This window comes from Trifolium pratense, linkage group LG7, assembly GCF_020283565.1.
Source record: "Trifolium pratense cultivar HEN17-A07 linkage group LG7, ARS_RC_1.1, whole genome shotgun sequence".
Lineage (NCBI taxonomy): Eukaryota > Viridiplantae > Streptophyta > Magnoliopsida > Fabales > Fabaceae > Trifolium > Trifolium pratense.
In genome coordinates, this window is record NC_060065.1 from 39667472 (window position 1) to 39687793 (window position 20322).

General features: G+C 30.9%; 2 protein-coding genes and 2 pseudogenes across 2 annotated transcripts; 2 read left to right on the top strand and 2 right to left on the bottom strand.

Moving 5' to 3' along the window:
- Nucleotides 1-2479: 2479 nt before the first annotated feature.
- Nucleotides 2480-3580, top strand: LOC123896854 (1-aminocyclopropane-1-carboxylate oxidase homolog 1-like). The gene is made up of 2 exons (XM_045947261.1): nt 2480-2833; nt 3158-3580. The coding sequence occupies exons 1-2, from the start codon at nt 2555-2557 to the stop codon at nt 3395-3397; spliced, it is 519 nt and encodes a 172-aa protein (XP_045803217.1). The 5' UTR covers nt 2480-2554; the 3' UTR covers nt 3398-3580.
- A 376-nt stretch (nt 3581-3956) lies between these two features.
- LOC123896855 (1-aminocyclopropane-1-carboxylate oxidase homolog 1-like) lies at nt 3957-6511 on the top strand. The gene is made up of 3 exons (XM_045947263.1): nt 3957-4689; nt 5317-5638; nt 6078-6511. Exons 1-3 carry the CDS (start codon nt 4181-4183, stop codon nt 6378-6380), a joined length of 1134 nt encoding a protein of 377 aa, XP_045803219.1. The 5' UTR covers nt 3957-4180; the 3' UTR covers nt 6381-6511.
- A 2154-nt stretch (nt 6512-8665) lies between these two features.
- Nucleotides 8666-10097, bottom strand: LOC123897725 (annotated as a pseudogene).
- Nucleotides 10098-18547: 8450 nt separating this feature from the next.
- LOC123898860 lies at nt 18548-19254 on the bottom strand (annotated as a pseudogene).
- Between the last annotated feature and the right edge of the window lie 1068 nt (nt 19255-20322).

Here is a 20322-nt window from a genome sequence, read left to right on the forward strand (position 1 = left end):
TTATTTCTAATGGATAAGTAGATGTAAGAGTAGATTCATGAAAAGGAAGTTTATGACTTTTATTAATTTGGCATGAATTACAATCTGATTGCGGAAATTTATTTGAACCTAAAGAAAAATGATGTTGAATAAATTTAAAGATGGAAGTTGAAGGGTGTCCAAGCTTGTGATGCCAGGAAGCAGAGGATTCCACTTGGACGGTGTGGGCGGAAGGTGAGGTCGTGGGCAACAGATAAAGTCCATTCACACATGAGCCTTTATGGGTTGTTTGGCGTGTCTGCAAGTCCATGACATAAAAAGAGTTTGGTAAGAAAACAACGGCAGAGTTAGTTTGTTTGGTGAGTTGAGAAACAGAAATGATTTGTTGTTTCATGGAGGGAACATAAAGAGCATTAGACAAGGATAAATCATTAATTAAAAGTGTTCCAGAGTGAGAGATGCTTAAACCTGAACCATTCCCCATGAAGAGGGAGTCGGGACCAGTGTATGGATGGTGAAGTGCCAGATTTGTAAGGTCGTTGGTCACATGATGTGTTGCTCCACTGTCGAGCAGAAAACCAGGCGAGGATGTGCCAGCAGTAGCGGTGTGTGCCTGGGCCTGGCTAGTGGTGCTCGGAGAAGAACGAGGAGGTGCGGGGACGCTGGGGTGTTTGGTCCGAAAGAGTTGGCAGTCAGCGAGGACGTGTCCCTTGGTGTTGCACCATTGACATCGACCAAGGAATGGTTTGCGATCACCTGGGCGTTGGTTGGTCGGTGCAGGTGCCTGACTTGGTCGAGGCTTGTTGTTGGTCGACCTTGCCTGAGCGTGCAGCGCAGTAACAGGAGCAGGTGATTGGCGTTGAGCAGCAGCAAGAGAGAGTTCCTGGATGAGGAGCTTTTCGAGGAGATCATCAAAGGTGATTGGAGTGTCCCTTGCGTTGACCCCATCAATGACTGCTCGGTAACCGTCATCAAGGCCGCGCAAGACATGGTCGGTCATGTCCTCGACGGAGACAGCAGATCCGAGAGAGGCGAGGAGATCAGCAGTTTGCTTCAGAGAGTGCATGTAGGTCGTGATGGATTGAGTACCTTTCGAGGCCATCCGAAGACGTTCCTTGAGTTGTTTAAGGTGACTGCGGGAGGCTTTGGCATAGGTGTTCTTGAGAAGCTCCCAGAGGTCGTGCGAGGTCTTCGTCTGGGACACCAAGGAGGCCACCTCGTCGGAAAGAGTGGTGAGGATGGCACCATAGATGAGGCGATCCTGGCGACGCCATGTTTGAAAAGCAGGGTTTGGTGATGTTACCGGAGGCGTTGCGGTGGTGGTGATCGTTGCTGTCGGCGCAGGGAACGATCCATCAGTGTATTTGAGTAGATCAAAACCATCAAGGAAGGCTTCTACCTGGAGTTTCCAATTGAGGTAATTGGTAGGGAGAAGCTTGGTGACACCGCTGAGGGTGATACACGCAAAGGGTTTGGAGGGTTCATAGGGGTTAGCTATGGAGCGAGAGCCATCGGAAGCCATGGGAGGCAAAGTGTTACGGCAAACGGAGAGAAAACGGCGTTTTCTGGTTTAACAGGGTAGGGCTGGAACGTTACCAACTGATACCATATAAAGGAATGAATAAAGTTGTATATTGCATTACTTTTGAGAGTTTACAAGAGGTGTATATATACACAAGTATAGTAACCTAATTGGAGTAAATTAAGGAACAAATATCTCCAACAATTAAGGTGATTGACTCTATAGACTTTATACAAATCCTAAAATAATAATGATAATAATTAAATACTAATTATGCTTGATACGACCAAGGTTTAAGTTTAACTACCTTGTTACTACGTTTTGTAATTATAATACTTATTTTTGACCGCGCACGACAACGATCAATCCCTAAATATTTTTTTCGGTGGAATGACTATCTCAAGTAATCAGTTGAGCTAAAAGTTAAGAGGAATTGGATGTTCGGAGTTCAAGTTCGTAAAAAAATAACATAATAATTAACATAGTAATAGTTTATCATTAAATAAAACAAAAATAAGAATATTTTTTTAAATGCGGATATAGATCAACCGATACTTTATCCATTATCATCCCTGCTCATTATATTATTAAGAGTATTGTTATTCAAACAATTCAAATTGACAAGTTATTATTATTTATGAAAAAGAAAATGATTTATTGAAGGGGAAAGTAGCGGTTAAATTAGGTCCACGTCATAAGGAAAATGATTTATTGTATGCTGCCTCAAATTTTAGGCCACTTTGATGGATATTGTATATACATGTATAAATTGAACTACAACTCTATCTAGTCCTTAATATAAGAGAAAGTTTACCATTTAAATACAATGAATAACTAATGTATCTGACCTATACAAGTCAGATACGTTAGTTATTTAATGAAACTACCAATTAAACTTTCTCTTATATTAGGATCCGAGGTAGTAGTAATAAAAAGCTTGGAGGTTAAGTTAAACATAGCATTTTTACCATAGGGAACTTAATTGCTTGATGACTTCATCTTCTTTGTAGGGATATACTTCTAGATTATGGAGAACATGTAGTGAAACTTGGAATGACACTCTTTGAATTACTATCAGAAGCTCTTGGATTGAATCCAAACCATTTAAAAGACATGGATTGTTCTAAGGCGATTATGTTACTTAGCAACTACTATCCTGCTTGTCCTGAACCAGAATTAACTATGGGACTCACCAAACACTCGGATAGTAGTTTTATCACATTGCTTTTACAAGATCATATTGGCGGTCTTCAAATCCTTCATCAGGACAATTGGATTGATGTACGACCAATACCCGGGGCTATTGTTGTTAATATTGGTGATGTTATGCAGGCAAGTTCTTTATTACTATTTTGCTTATGTGTATTTCCTGCAACAAAAATTGAGTTCTTTTTTCCATCCAGTGTCTGTGATGTGAATCAAACTACATGGTAGTTTTTGCTAAGGGTGGGAATCGAACCTCTTACCTCTTTAGCACGCCACTCCAATTTTATAACATTAATTATGGATGTATATGAAATATGCTCAACAAGGTTATTGTTGAGTATGGCTCATATATTGATGTACTAATTTAGTATTGCACAATTAAGTTCTTATTGTATATGTGAAATGAGCTTAACATGAATGTAGCTAATTAGAATTTTTATTGAATTGCAGCTTGTAACAAATGACAGGTTCAAGAGTGTTGAACATAGAGTATTGTCCAATACCACTGGTCCCAGAATATCTGTTGCATGCTTTTTCAGGGGACAAGAAAAGTTGTATGGACCTATAAAAGAATTATTATCAGAAGACAATCCTCCCAGATACAGAGAAACCACTTTTTCTGATTATTTAGCTCACTTCTATGCAAAAGGGCTTGATGGCATATCTGCTCTTGAATATTTCAAGCTTTGACTTGGATAATGTCGATTGAGCAAAATAATAATAGTTCAATATGATTGTAGATGTTATTCTTGGACTTGAAGTTTGTGATTTATGTTTCTCCAAGTACATTGCTGTCATATGTAAAATAAAACTGTATGAAAACCATATCTGTAAAATAATACACCGAAGAAATTTCTATGTACATATAACTTATCTAATGTGTAATTTTCTCTCTAAAACAAGAAATGAAATGTCTTACTGCTAATGTTATGCATCACAGTAAATTTATGGGCTTAATTAGTCTATTGGTCACTTAAAGACATTTTATGTTTCACAGTGGTCCCTTAAAAAAAAAAAAGTCTGGATTGGTCCCTTAAAGATACATCCGTTAGTCATAATGGTCCTTCCCGTTATCTTTTAACTCTAAATTTATATCTAATGTTTAACTTACTATTTTAGATTTTCAATATTTCTCCATTGCCTTTGAATATTTACATTTCATGAAGAAGAATCAAATAGAGAGACTCAAATGTCTCTTTAAAATATTATTAGGGCCTAAAATGTCTCTTTAAAGGTTCGGATTCACAACAAAAATGTGCTATCTATCATTTAATGACTGGGGTACCTCTAGCTGAATATCACACAAAGTTATATGGTTCACCCTTGCTGCTGTATATGATTTACTGAGGGGACCATGCATTTAGGGACAGTGGCATAATCATAGTACTAGTAGTACAATATAAGCAAAACTTCACAACATAGACAAATTAAGATTTTTCATCCTCAAGTCCACTGCAAACATAACAAACCATCATGGGATCTACTACAGATAATAGGCTACAAGAACTCAAAGCTTTTGATGAAACAAAAGCTGGTGTTAAGGGCCTTGTTGATAAAGGTATTCTCAAAATTCCAACCTTTTTTCATCATCCACTTGATAAGTTTTTAAAGGCCACAAATTCAACCAACACACAATACACTATTCCTGTTATAGATTTTACAAATATTGGTAAAGATCCAAATACAAGGCAAGAAATTATAAGCAAAGTAAGGGACGCTTCTGAGGCATGGGGTTTCTTTCAAGTGGTTAATCATGGTATTCCTTTGAATGTTCTTCAAGATATGAAAGAAGGTGTCCTTAGATTCTTTGAACAAGATACTGAAGTGAAAAAAGAGATGTATACTAGAGATCAAACAAGGCCTTTTATTTATAATAGTAATTTTGATTTGTATAGTTCACCAGCACCTTATTGGAGGGATACTTTTAAATGTCACCTTGCTCCTAATGCTCCCAAACCAGAAGATTTGCCAATAGTATGCAGGTGAGTTTTTGTTTGATTATCATAATATTTTATTTAAATTTTTTTTAATTGTCTTAATATCAGTTAATAAAAGAAATTTAGTAAATAGTTCAGTTCAAAAAAGTATAGTTTAGCTTTCTGTAAAGATAATTCTAGCTATGCACAAGTTCGGTGAACCAAACTGTATAAAAGTTCGGTTTGATTTTCATTCCTGAACCAAACTACGAAAAGTCCTGTATCCAACTGTGTAGCAGAACACTTTGTATTTAAAATGTGTCGGTGTCTGTCACCAACATATGTAGTTATATTCAATTGCCTACGTGTATTTAAAACCATATAAGACATGTTTGAGTTACCAACATAGTTATCACTATGTCTATACATGGTAGTGTTGTTTCCGGTATTTATTTCATAGTCTCCATTAAACCAACTAATTATAAAAGGCTAGGACGTTAATGTCAAGACTCAAGAGTCTAATACTAGATTTGTAAAGATCTGAACATAAGTTTATAAGTGAGAACAACTCTCAATTTACAAACTAGTTTTGCTGGGTTGAGTTAGGCTAAACAAAGATTCTATGATTTAGGTTAAACCTATTTCTACCCTACAGATCTTAATTAATTGCTTGGTGATTTCATCTTATTGTAGGGATATTATTCTAGAATATGGAGCACATGTAATGAAACTTGGAATTACACTCTTTGAATTACTATCAGAAGCCCTTGGATTGAATCCAAACCATTTAAAAGACATGGATTGTTGTAAGGGGATGACTTTACTTGGCCATTACTATCCTGTTTGTCCTGAACCAGAATTAACTATGGGAACCACCAAACACTTTGATAGTAGTTTTCTCACAGTGCTTCTCCAAGATTATATTGGTGGCCTTCAAATTTTTCACCAGGACAGGTGGATTGATATACCATCAATACCTGGGGCTTTTGTTGTTAACTTTGGTGAACTTTTGAAGGCACGTTCTCTATTACTATTTTGCTTATGTGTGTATATTTCCTGCAAATAGCTTTTGAGTTTTTTTCCCTACCATATTATCTCTGTGATGTGGATCAAAATCAAGCAACATAATGTTATCCTAAATAAATGCCTATAAGAGTTTATTTAACTGATACAGACTTCCTTCTAATACCCCCTGCCATGGTTATTGTGGAGTATTACTCATATTCACCGATAAGTGGATAGCTGCTCAAGCATAGAGCTGTAAGTACAACGAGCGTAGCAGATCAGAGCGAGAGCATCTGCCCTTTGGGCTTGGACTATTCGAATGTTCGGTTTTAACTAGGAGGTCAGAAAGGGGGCAAAGGTCTCTGAGCTACGGTTTAGGGACATATTTATAATCTAGAACGTAGTATTTAAACTTTGTATTGTTTTCCACATCTATTAATGAACTGCAGCTTATAACAAATGACAGATTTCAGAGTGTTGAACATAGAGTACCGGCAAATAGCATTGCTCCAAGAATATCTGTTGCATGTGTTTTAAGGACAGATCTTAGAGCACAGGAAAAGCTCTATGGACCTATAAGAGAATTATTATCAGAAGATAACCCTCCAAGATACAGAGAAACCACTTTTGGTGATTATATGGCCTATTTCAATGCTAAAGGGCTTGATTTTCAAGCTTTGAGTTGGATAATCTGGATTGAGCTGGTTTATATATTAAGCATGATAAACAAAATAGATAATTTGGAAAAATAATAATAATTTCCATGTTCAATACGATTGTTATAGTTTTATTCTTGGAGTTGAAATGTGTATTTTACTTATGTCTCACAAATATATTGCTAAGTACATTATCATGTGAAATGAAGCCACGCCAAGTAGATTTATATTTCTCTAAGTACTGGAACTTTCTGCATAAAATAAAGAGCATAAAGCACTATGAAAACTATCTCTAAAACAAGAAATGCTGCTTAATTTACAGTGTGCTCGGTCCACTGTTGCAGAAAAGTGTGGCCGTCAAAATACTCATTTCCAAGTTCAATAATCCTTTCTGCGTCGTTGGACTTTTACAAGTTTTTTAATGATAGCAACTCCTAGTCATTCAAGTTTTTCACGTGGCTAACTAAAGTTTGAATTTCCACTTAAAGAGGTGCCCACATTTAGTATCTGACACGCATCAAATAGAATTACCTCGTGGAAGGAACTTATGGGAAGGATTGATCAAGTTCTCTTCACAAAAATGACCATAAAAAAAATGCATTTTTGTTGCTTTTGATGTACCTAATTACAAAGGTTTGGATTTTAAATTTCATCCAATTAAACAAATAGTATAACCCATGAATAGGGAGATGGTAGTTTCTTCATTTTTGTTTACTACTCCATGATTCTATTTCAGCATACTTATGAGTCGCAAATCCTATCCCTGCATGTATCTAACACACTGCTATAATGAACCACATCACTTGCTTCACTGCCTACTTCACTTTCTTACTCAATGTCTAATTTACTTTCCAGCTCTTCCTTATGACTTCTATTCCGATTCTAACTAGTTGCCTACTTTGTCAGGGATTGACTACTATGGAAAAGAAACTACTTTTGATATAATAAAGGCAAAAACAGTATGCTAGTCATTGGGAACAGTATGATACTTCAAAAGAAGATATACCAACAATCTAATCAAACTCCAATAAAAAGCTTCATTGCCTTATGCTTATAGCTGGCTAACAGTTTAACACCAGCCTACGAAGCTTATTATCACCTATTGCAAACTGCATTTCCTTTTTCTTAACTTAAACCCCTTTCTTTGAAAACTCCAAGTTGTAATCGCAGTACTATTTAAGTGAATGAGGAAATTTAGTTTTGATGTTTTTTATGATCTTCCTAAAGTATTAAAATTTCATTTAATTGTTCACGTGTAAAACATTAATTTGAAATCAGTGTTTTTTCCGAGTGCAGCTTTGCTCCATTTTCTAGGGCTCCTTTTCCTCCTTTTCTTTTTATAGATTAAAGACACGTGGCAGCAATAGATCTGATGGCTAGGATTTAAAGAGTATAAAAAATTTAAAACAAAATAAAAGAAGGAAAGCGAGTTACGTTCACTGTTTGGTCACTCCATCTTCTTCTTCAACTCTGCCAGCCACCACAACCACTGCAGCACTACTGCCCCTTTCCGGCCGTTCCAGGGCGGCGGTTTTCCTCCCTTTTCTCAATCGACCATATCGTCGTTAGCATTCGCTGTTTTGCCGCCATGACCGAACCCAACCATCTGATAGCCGCTGCGAAGCAACCCAGCGTTGTTGCTAATATTCATGAATGATGAAGGTATTATTCCTTTTGAAAACTACACTTGTGTTTTCTTGGTCTCTTTGTTATTGTAATTGTATGTGGAGAAAGAAATACTGTAAAATTGAATTAGAATTGTGTTGTTATTGTGCTGCCATGGAGTTTTCACTCATTTGCTTCATTTGAATTCATGAAATTTTCACTCATTTGCTTCATTTGAATTCATGAAATTTTCACCATTTGAATTAAAACAGTGGCGGCAGCGGTGGCTGCGGCAAGGACGAAGAAGGAAAGAAGAAGTAACACGCGTTTTGAGTCTTTTGTTTTGTTCTGTTTTAAATTTTTTATTATTTAATTATAGTCATTAAATATCAACCATCAGATCTATTGCTGCCACATGTCTTTAATCTATAAAAAGAAAAGGAGGAAAAGGAGCCTTAGGAAATGGAGCAAAGCTCCACTCGTTTTTTCCTGGTTTGAAACAGAGAAATTGCAACAGAAAAAGTTAGTTCACCGAAATAAGAGAACATAACCTTCTTTTTCCTTCAATTACATATGTGGCTAGGATCAAATTTTTAATGAATCGCTTTGAGTCCAACTTGTGTAACTGTGATTTCGATCTTGATCAACATGAATAAACTTGTGAGACTAATTTACCATATAAAACAATTTCAAGTAGTGAATACAACAAACATCAGAAATTGATTGAGTTACTCAAACAAAGCTGTCAATATTTCAAATAAGCGTAATACAAATAGTTAGGCAATAAAAATTTCATAACATATTGAATCAATTCATGTTACAATTGTAGTCAAACACATTACCCTACAAATGCAGCCACCCAAAAGTAAATAATACAAAATATCAAGAAAAGTATGAAGGAGAATATTTCACAACCTCATTCTTCTTCTTGCTTGTGCCATCTTCCTAAGCTTGTACATTGTCCCCGGGGAGTGAAAGCAAAGACTCTGTATACATGGCCACTTGTAATCCATATTTATTGTTACAGTAGGAGCTATGCCCTAACAATTGTCCTTCATCATTATACTTCAACAATCCGGTATGATAATCTATTCCAACAATATCACCACTTTTTGTAGAGGTTAAAGGGTAAAAGTCCTTGGTGGGACATCAATAGGAAGAACATGAGTCTTTGTCCAAGAGGAATGCACTTTGTATTCTTTCATAACCCATATTTCAACATCATTATCATAATTCCAAGTCCATAGACTGAGAAATTCTCGAAATACCCACAAACCACAATGGTTAAGTTGATGTTCAAACTCATCTGGAAAATTCATATAAAAAAGTTTCCTTTTCATTAAATCAAAGGCAACAATAACATGGTTTTCTAAATCAGGGCAATAAGCAAGCCAATGAATAGCCCCATTAAAGAGTGACCCTCCTTGGCGACAATCTCCGGTGGCATTCCAATAGTGAATGTTATTACCATCATCATCAATTTGTTTCCATTTATTAGCTCTGAATGAGAAAAACTCCCATAATGATGAGCTTGTACCAGAAACCACCAAGTAATCATCTGTTGACTGATCATACCCAAAACCATAAAAATTTTCTTCAAATATATCTGAATTGAAACTAAGAGGTATTTGTTTGTGAAGTCCGGTGGATGGATTCCATAGATAGAGATAGCGGCTTGAAAAGCAGTAAAAAAGTATAAAGCCTCTACATGAACCTTTAATTCCAATACAGGAATTAGGTTTGGAGGGCAAAAAATTAGGGGGATTGAGTAAAGCATAAACGCTATCATCATCATCAACTGATAGTTCTATAGTTTCATGAGGTGTTAGAGTTGCTAATAACAAAGTTCTATGTGTTTGTGTTGCAGCTGTAAGTTCAAAATGTGAATTTGCAAAATGGGTATCAGAGATTATAGAAAACCAAGATTTACAAACACGTTTGAATCGGATAAGAGATTTCACCGGTAATCTCAACAGGATTTGAATGATCAATTCATTAGGAAGATACAGCAGTTGATTCATCGTCTCCGGCGTTGTTTCTCCTCTGCAACCGTTGTTTGTTTCTCCAGGGTTTTTTTTTTGACACATTTTTTTTTTATAGTGTTTGACACAATTTATTTTATGGTGTTTGTTTCTCCCATAAAGATTAGTACTTCACGCTATTTCTTTTTTTTTTTTAAAAAAAACTCTCAAATACCAAAATTATCCTTTATTAAAAATGAGAAATTCTTAGGTAGTCATCACCTAAGCATTAATGATTAGGCATAACCAATCACATAATTACAACTCATTATTATATGGAAAATGATCGGTGGTACGACAAAAGTTGTCGTCCATATTGCACGACTAGTGTGCTGTTTTCAAATTAATTTTTGTCTCTTATTTTATTTTGAGTCAAAATCATTGTTTTGGTTTGTGGTGCATTCTTAAATCTTATTAGTACTACATCACAAATATCTTTTTTTAGGTAGTGGTACTCCAAATCAATACTATCAATTATTATTATTAGGCTTAAATATTATTTTGGTCCCTGTATATCCATGAATTTTTTGTTTTAGTCTCTGTATTTTTTTTGTTGCAAATCTATATTCTAATATTTAAATGATGTTGTAAATAACATAAAACGTATCCATTTCAAACAAATAAAATAAAATAAATTAATATAATTAATATAATATTATAATATCATAATATTATAATATTATAATAGTATAATATTAATTATAATATTAATATTAATAAGGCATAATCTTATGGAGATAAGAAAAAACGAAAATAATTAATATGTGATTGAATGATACATTATTGTTCATTTGTGGCTTTCAATTTGTGTGATTTTATTTCTAATTTCAAATTCAATTGTATAAATTGATGAGTATTAATCCACAATTACTTTTTTAGGTTTACAGCATGCATAAAATAAGGGGATAATTATTTTGATCTCTTATATTTTTAGCTATAAATAGTGCTCTTGATTCTCACACATCTCACACCAATTTTGAATCACGGTTGAGTTTTTCAAAAGTTTTCTTTAAATTCTATTTTTTTTCCTCTTTGGGTCGTTGTCATTTTGTTCATAGTGCGTTTCTGAAGTTGTTGCAAAGTTATCAATACTAAGAACATTTTTGTTATAATTTGTAATTTGCTTCATATTATTTTTAATTGTTATTGTAGTGAGTTAGTCATTTAATTTGTTGGTTTCAGAATCATGTAAAAGGTTCATAATATTCCTTATTATGCTATCTATTAAGAAGTTCGCTAGATCATTAGTTCTACATAAGTATTCGCTATTTTTAAGCGAAAGATAATATATTGAGGAAAATCCTAATATGAACTGAACCTAAAGATAATATTCACTATTTTGAGTACATTTTAATAATATATTGAGGACACGTAGAGACAAGAGTAATTTTCTTATTCATTAATTCTATAAAAAAAAAAGCTCTCTATATATTATATGTTTAGGAGTTTCTCTCTCTTGATCACTTTTCACATGTGGCATCCTCTCATTTATCATAATCCATGTGGCAACTTGTGAGAACATCTTTTCCTATGTGGCAACCTTTGAGAATATCTTCAATAAAAATAAAAATTATGTGTGGTACTCATATAAGGAATGTTCTTTTCTTTGGTGTCCTTCTCAATCAAAATTTAATGCTAATTCAAAAATAATTATTCAAAAGGAAACAATTGAATACATTTTAATTTTTTTTAATAACATTACCAATTCTCTTTAATTTCTCTTTACAATCATTATGAATTATTCTTATTATATATTTTTTGACCAATCCATTTTTATAATCTTTTTATTCACATTTGATTTTTTTCATAAAAATTAAAATTCGAAATTTACTTTTAAATAAAAAAAATAATGTTTATTTTTCAATAATATTTAAATGATGTTGTAAATAACATAAAACGTATCCATTTCAAACAAATAAAATAAAATAAATTAATATAATTAATATAATATTATAATATCATAATATTATAATATTATAATAGTATAATATTAATTATAATATTAATATTAATAAGGCATAATCTTATGGAGATAAGAAAAAACGAAAATAATTAATATGTGATTGAATGATACATTATTGTTCATTTGTGGCTTTCAATTTGTGTGATTTTATTTCTAATTTCAAATTCAATTGTATAAATTGATGAGTATTAATCCACAATTACTTTTTTAGGTTTACAGCATGCATAAAATAAGGGGATAATTATTTTGATCTCTTATATTTTTAGCTATAAATAGTGCTCTTGATTCTCACACATCTCACACCAATTTTGAATCACGGTTGAGTTTTTCAAAAGTTTTCTTTAAATTCTATTTTTTTTCCTCTTTGGGTCGTTGTCATTTTGTTCATAGTGCGTTTCTGAAGTTGTTGCAAAGTTATCAATACTAAGAACATTTTTGTTATAATTTGTAATTTGCTTCATATTATTTTTAATTGTTATTGTAGTGAGTTAGTCATTTAATTTGTTGGTTTCAGAATCATGTAAAAGGTTCATAATATTCCTTATTATGCTATCTATTAAGAAGTTCGCTAGATCATTAGTTCTACATAAGTATTCGCTATTTTTAAGCGAAAGATAATATATTGAGGAAAATCCTAATATGAACTGAACCTAAAGATAATATTCACTATTTTGAGTACATTTTAATAATATATTGAGGACACGTAGAGACAAGAGTAATTTTCTTATTCATTAATTCTATAAAAAAAAAAGCTCTCTATATATTATATGTTTAGGAGTTTCTCTCTCTTGATCACTTTTCACATGTGGCATCCTCTCATTTATCATAATCCATGTGGCAACTTGTGAGAACATCTTTTCCTATGTGGCAACCTTTGAGAATATCTTCAATAAAAATAAAAATTATGTGTGGTACTCATATAAGGAATGTTCTTTTCTTTGGTGTCCTTCTCAATCAAAATTTAATGCTAATTCAAAAATAATTATTCAAAAGGAAACAATTGAATACATTTTAATTTTTTTTAATAACATTACCAATTCTCTTTAATTTCTCTTTACAATCATTATGAATTATTCTTATTATATATTTTTTGACCAATCCATTTTTATAATCTTTTTATTCACATTTGATTTTTTTCATAAAAATTAAAATTCGAAATTTACTTTTAAATAAAAAAAATAATGTTTATTTTTCAATAATATTTAAATGATGTTGTAAATAACATAAAACGTATCCATTTCAAACAAATAAAATAAAATAAATTAATATAATTAATATAATATTATAATATCATAATATTATAATATTATAATAGTATAATATTAATTATAATATTAATATTAATAAGGCATAATCTTATGGAGATAAGAAAAAACGAAAATAATTAATATGTGATTGAATGATACATTATTGTTCATTTGTGGCTTTCAATTTGTGTGATTTTATTTCTAATTTCAAATTCAATTGTATAAATTGATGAGTATTAATCCACAATTACTTTTTTAGGTTTACAGCATGCATAAAATAAGGGGATAATTATTCTGATCTCTTATATTTTTAGCTATAAATAGTGCTCTTGATTCTCACACATCTCACACCAATTTTGAATCACGGTTGAGTTTTTCAAAAGTTTTCTTTAAATTCTATTTTTTTTCCTCTTTGGGTCGTTGTCATTTTGTTCATAGTGCGTTTCTGAAGTTGTTGCAAAGTTATCAATATTAAGAACATTTTTGTTATAATTTGTAATTTGCTTCATATTATTTTTAATTGTTATTGTAGTGAGTTAGTCATTTAATTTGTTGGTTTCAGAATCATGTAAAAGGTTCATAATATTCCTTATTATGCTATCTATTAAGAAGTTCGCTAGATCATTAGTTCTACATAAGTATTCGCTATTTTTAAGCGAAAGATAATATATTGAGGAAAATCCTAATATGAACTGAACCTAAAGATAATATTCACTATTTTGAGTACATTTTAATAATATATTGAGGACACGTAGAGACAAGAGTAATTTTCTTATTCATTAATTCTATAAAAAAAAAAAGCTCTCTAATTTATTTCAACGAGAAAAAAAATAGGATTTTGCCGTCAATTAGGGAAAAACATGGATTTGTTCCTTAAAATTCAATCACACAGAGTATTAGAGTATTTCAATTATTTTATTCCTTAAATCCAAACCATGAATTATATTGGATTGAGTTTCACAGGGACACCTATCCATAAAATTAACAACTCAGTTATTATGGTCAAGTAAAATGTAGGAAACTGTTAAATTTTGAGAAATGGTAGTATAAAATTAACAGGGACTGAGTTGTTAAATTTTATGGTCAAGTAAAATATAGGAAATAAATGTTGATTTGAGAAGATGTTCATAATTTTGGTTGATTTTGATCTTATCCACTTAATCTATTGTAATTATTATTTCTCAAATCAACATTTATTTCCTACATTTTATTTGACATTTGGTTAATTTGGAAATTCAATCATTTCTCAATTATTTATAAATCGTATTTAATGCACCTATTAAAAATAAATTAAAAAGGAATTAACTCAAATTCAAATATACATGGTGATTTGTACCAAATAAAATATTATTATGTGAGGGTTATTGATAAAAAAATAACATACATGGAAGTATTAAGCAAAGAATATCTTTTTCTGTATATTCGAACATTTCACCGTGTTTATCTGTATATTTGCTCATTATATTTTTCGTATAGCAAAATAAGTGTAAGATGTGCTAAAAGAAATTGAATTTATCAAAATAATAAATACATCTTGATTTACATATAAAACATAAAATGTACAATAATATATTAACAAAAAAAAGAAAGTATGTTGACTTTCATCTACAAAATAATATAGAATTTAATTATTTAATTTTTTTTATGATGTTATAACATGTGAGTTGGAAACGGAGAGTCGAGTATCACTATCACTCTCTATTCCGTCATTCCTCTCTTAAATATTCAAAATTTGTATCATTTATCATATTTAAATAAATTATTACATTAAATATAAAATTAATTTTACAAATAATTAAAAAATCAAAAAATATTAAAATTTTAATAATTCATATTTTTAATGCGTCAAAAAACTGATCTTATATTTTTTATTGAGCATTAACCCGTGCGAATGCACGTGTAAGTTATACTAGTAAGTCCTTGTATGTTCGCGAATTGTTGGTTTTAGTCCCTAAAGTCAAAATCCGCAGGAAAATCTGCAGTTTTCATGCAAATTTTCCTTCATATTTTTCTGCGGATTTTGACTTTAGGGACTAAAACCAACAAATTTTGTACATTCAGGGACTTATTTGCAACAAAAAAACATACAGGGACTAAAATAATTGTCAAATAATTACTTTATAAAAATTAATATAGTACATGAATTCATGCTAATTGAAAAGGTTGTGAGAAAATGGCATCTCAACAAATGCTTATAGAGAACATCCGAATCATTTTGAGGAGGAATAAAAATTATATAAGAAGTGATGATTAGTGTTTTTTCTCGTGAGATCTTGAAATTGAACCCCAAACTATAAATATTGGCTAAATTACAAAATACAATCATTAAACCTAAAACTACAAATCGTTCTATATAATAGACATAATTAAATTATTGAAATCTAGCATCGAATTTCTTGTTGCATGAAAAATTATGCTTGTAACTGTTCCATCTAAAATAACGACTATGTCCTTAGGATCATGGATATATATGGATTTAACGCATAAAAAATCACCTGAATCACATGAAGAAAAAAAATTAGATCATGAGAAAAAAATATGAAAGAAAATAAAGAAGAATAAAAGAAAGAATGAATGATGGGAGAAAGTTGGAAAAAATGTATCAGAAGAGTTGTTTATATTTATACTGAGATGTGGAATACAATATTAATTAACATTCCTTAATTTGTCATTTTGGTTCCTACCATGATATAATTAGTAACAGAGTATTAAAACAATTAAATAGAAAATGTGTAATAATTAAGGCAATTGTGAGAATGGTGGTAGTGATTGATTAATAATATAAGATCAAATTAATTAAGAAGATAAGATCGAAATCAAAATCAACCAAAATTGGATATGTAAACCTTAAGGAGTTTTAACCAAACGACACATAAGCAAATGTGGTCTTAGAAGATGCCATGTAAGATTAGAAAAAAATTGGTTGATCAAGAGAATGCCATGTATGAAAGTTTCCATGAGAAAAAACTCCTAAACATATAAATAATTGATATTTGTTTACACACTATACAATCAAAATGTTTGCATGCCACTCATGCGGTGGTCATGAGTTCTAGTACTGTTGACCCTGTTTTTGATTTTCTATTTTCTTTCTTCTTTTTAAATAAATCATGTTCCATACCAAAATTTGAATCCACACTCTTAAAGACAAAGTATTTTCTCAAGCCACCGAACCAATAACATTATAACACTATTTCATAAAAAGTTTTTTTATATATCAACACAAACAATTGACGATTTCTATTTTTTTTCTTCCAAAAAACAACACAACAATTTTCAAATAAAACAATCATTGTCTTTTAATTATATATGTAATATGATAAAATATATAATTTTTTAATGATCAACTTTGTACAAGTATTAACTGTAAAAAAAAAACTTTGTGCAAATTTTTGTTTAAAGTAATAATAATTTCAAGTCACTTGACACACGTAGAATATTATTCAGGATATGCAATTTAATTTTTATTACATGATCAAATTTATGTTTTGTATTACTTAAATTTTTGTATGAAATATATTTTTTTTGACAGCCCCCTCGGAGTTTATTTCCTCGTTCCGCCACTGATATAGACTACTCTTCATAACCTCAAGGTGGAGATGAACTACTCACGCCTGCATCATGAGCAACACACAATACTAATATATGACTATGAACTAAGAACAAGAACAAAAACAAACTATGGATGAAAAGGATTAAGGGTTACAAAACAATAAATAGCAATACGGAGGGGCAAACAAAATGAGTTTTGATGTCAGTTGGTGGTAGGGATGAGTATCATGAATAAACCAAAATAATCGTTCATAACCAATCCATAATCAAATACCATAACCGGATATTAAAAGTTAAAACCAAATATCATAACCGATTTGGTTTTCACAAAACCAGTTATAAAACCGGTTATGTCCATAACCACTTTTATAACTGGTTTTTGCTTTTAAAAACCGGTTTTGGTTTAATAACTGGGTTTTTTTTTTTTCAAAACCGGTTTTTGAGAAAAAAAATCAGTTTTCAAAATTGATTTTTAAAAAATTCTGTTTTTAATTTCAAAGTTTTTTCAGGAAAAAAAAGTATCCGATCTTTTTTCAAAAAAAAAGTTTTGATATTTTTTCGGAAAAAAAGTTTATGTTTATGGAAAAAAGTTTTTTAGCATTTTTCTACTAACTTTTTTTTTAATAAAGACACAAAATAACCCTAAATTGATTATGTGTCAAAAAATAAAAAAGGGGTAAATTGAGAATTTCATACGTATCTTCTTTTCATATATTGTATGTTGGTTCCAAAAGTATAATAAATTAATTCATATGGCTTAGTGGTAAATGCAATAAGAAGTGTAACTAAAAGGTTAGGGTTTGAATTTTGCTAAGAATTTTTTTAGCATTTTTCTACTATTTTTTTTAATAAAGACACAAAATAACCCTAAATTAATTATGTGTCAAAAAATGAAAAAGAGATAAATTGAGAATTTCATACGTATTTTTTTTTCTTTTTCGTAGATTTTTTAGGTTAACGGTATCACATCACATCCTCCATGGATACAGCCAAACGTTGTTATGGCAATGTGAATAAACATGAAGCTCATATAAATTGAATGCTATAGTTGGCTTAACTTGTGTAATTTATAAACAAATGGAAATACAATTATTTTTTGTCGATATCAAGATCGGTGTATATAAATTAAACTGATAACTAATGATTTTAATTATTACTTTGGTATTTGGCAATGTCTGAAATGATTTTTTTTTATCAAAAAAACGTCTAAATGTTGAGAGTAAGAATTGATTTATGGAAAATGTTAACCGGTGTCTCCGGAGTACTGGTTAAAGTAACTAAAGATAGTAATATTATATTGAAACTTGTGAAGTCAACATCTTAAAAATTTAAATTTTTGTTTTTTCAAAACAATTTTTTTCTTCTATTTCCCTTTTTAGTTCCTTAACTAGTGCCCCGGGGCACTAGTTAGCATGACCCTTGATTTATTTATAAAAGCAAGATTCCTTTATAGTTATATGTCTCTTTATTATTTTAGGATAATTGAGATTAAAATTATGGCATAGTCAAACATTGGTTTAATCTTCTAAACATTCAATCTCTTTGCAATTTGTACTTTCATTAATTATTATTCTTTGAATGATCGACAAATAAATTAATTTAAAGAAAACATTATTAATATTAACATATGGATTGATAATTGTGGGTTAACACAAATGAAAGGGTTTATTGTTTTTTTTTTTTAATATATAAAAAGTAGTCATTCAACAATGGATGGATCAAATTAAATCATCCTCTAAGAAGAGTATTCATGGGTTGTGAAAGCTTCATTATGTTTGCGTAGATATACGGGGTTTTGATGAGCTCTTAATTTGATTTTGATTTTGTCATTGGAATTAAAAATAACCATTGAAATTGAAGTTAAACAAAATAATATAACATGAATTTGTGGTACTTCTTCTTACATTAATATAAGTGGTACTACAATTTAAAGATATAATAAAGTGAAAGACATATAATTTAGAGAAAGATGTTCATCCTATTATTATATGCATGAACATGAAGTAAGACTATAAGTTCATGTTTTTGTTTTATAGTATAGTGCATGAAATACGATACACACATCCATGCACTTTTGTTTTCATGGGTGTCTCTTACGCACTTCATTTTCACTATCTCCTCGTTGTCCCCAACCTCTCGTACCTTTCAATTCCCAACCCTCTCCAATGTGTCCAATTTTGTTGTCTCTTCCATTTTCATTGTGTTCACCTTTTCCCTTTGAACCTCCACCATGTCTACCTTCTTTATCTCCACCACCATATCCTTGTCTTCCTCCCACCCTCCAACCTTCCCACTCTCTCCATTCATCTATTTCAATTTTTGTTTTGAATTCTTCTGTTGCACTTGCACCATCTACAAATAACACAAACTCTTTTTATTAAATATAATAAAAGAAAAAAGCAATACAATTTATATATAATAATACATTTAATCTCATCTTTTAATGTCTTACTTGCCACAATAGAGATATGAATTAGTGCACATAGAAAGAATGTGAAGATAAAATGCTTGATTTTCATCCTTGATCAATTAAGAGTATAATGTAGTAAAATATGAATATTATCAACAACTATTTATAGTGATCGTCAGAAATATATATATATATCATTTGGCTGATTGTAAAGATAATAGGTCATCAACACTTAATTGAGCAGTTGAAGGGTTGAGTTAGAAAATGTTTACCAAACTAGGTAAGAAGATTTTTCACACAATGACAACTAACAAGTGATTAAGACGTTCAATAATTTATTTAATCTTAAACATAATTATAGTTATTGTTCGAAAACTATGCCAATGTGATGATGAATTGATGGTACTTTTATTTGAGCTCAAGGCCTTGTGTTCAATTCTTGTTTGATAATTGCTTTTTTTTCATGATCATGAGGTGTGTCATAATGGTAAGATTTTGACTTTGTAACCTCAATTGTTAGAGTTGTTGCTAAATTTTATCGTCCACCTTATTTTTTATGATATTGTTAAATTGGATGTTTAGTCCCTTACACATTTACCTTTAAGGGTAGGCAACAAATGACTACCCAACTGAAATTTGCTATATCCGACAACAAACTGAGACTTGTGGGCGGGTAGTTTCTGGTGAAAGGATGGATGAAACATTTTAAAACGATCCTAATCGGGCAGGTGTGGGTCTCATTAAAGAATTTTTTCAGTGACCTAAATCGACCGATCTATGCAGAGATTTTGTATTTTTTTTTAGTCATGGCTGCACTTAGATTTTTTGATTGATTTTCTTTGTATAAAATTAAAAATAAGAAGAGGAAAGTCATGTCTTGAGAGTTGTGACTTGTCATCTTAGCACCACAACTACTCATGACATGCCCTGTACTCTACACTAGATAGCAACAACTTTATTCCTTTCGACATTCTAAAGACAAAAAGAAAAAATAATTTTAAATTAAAACAATTAAAAATAGATATACACACATCAGAAAAAGTTCATAAAAAACATACACCAACATGTAAGGAAAAACAAATTTCTTTTTAAAGGAGAAATAAATGCTTCTTTTTTTGTTTGCTCAAAGTCTCAAACACACACACACATATATATATATATGCAAAAATATTGGAAGAATCAATTTTCTATAGTAGTGAAACGGTATCGAATTTCACAAAAAAAAAACGGTATCGAAGTA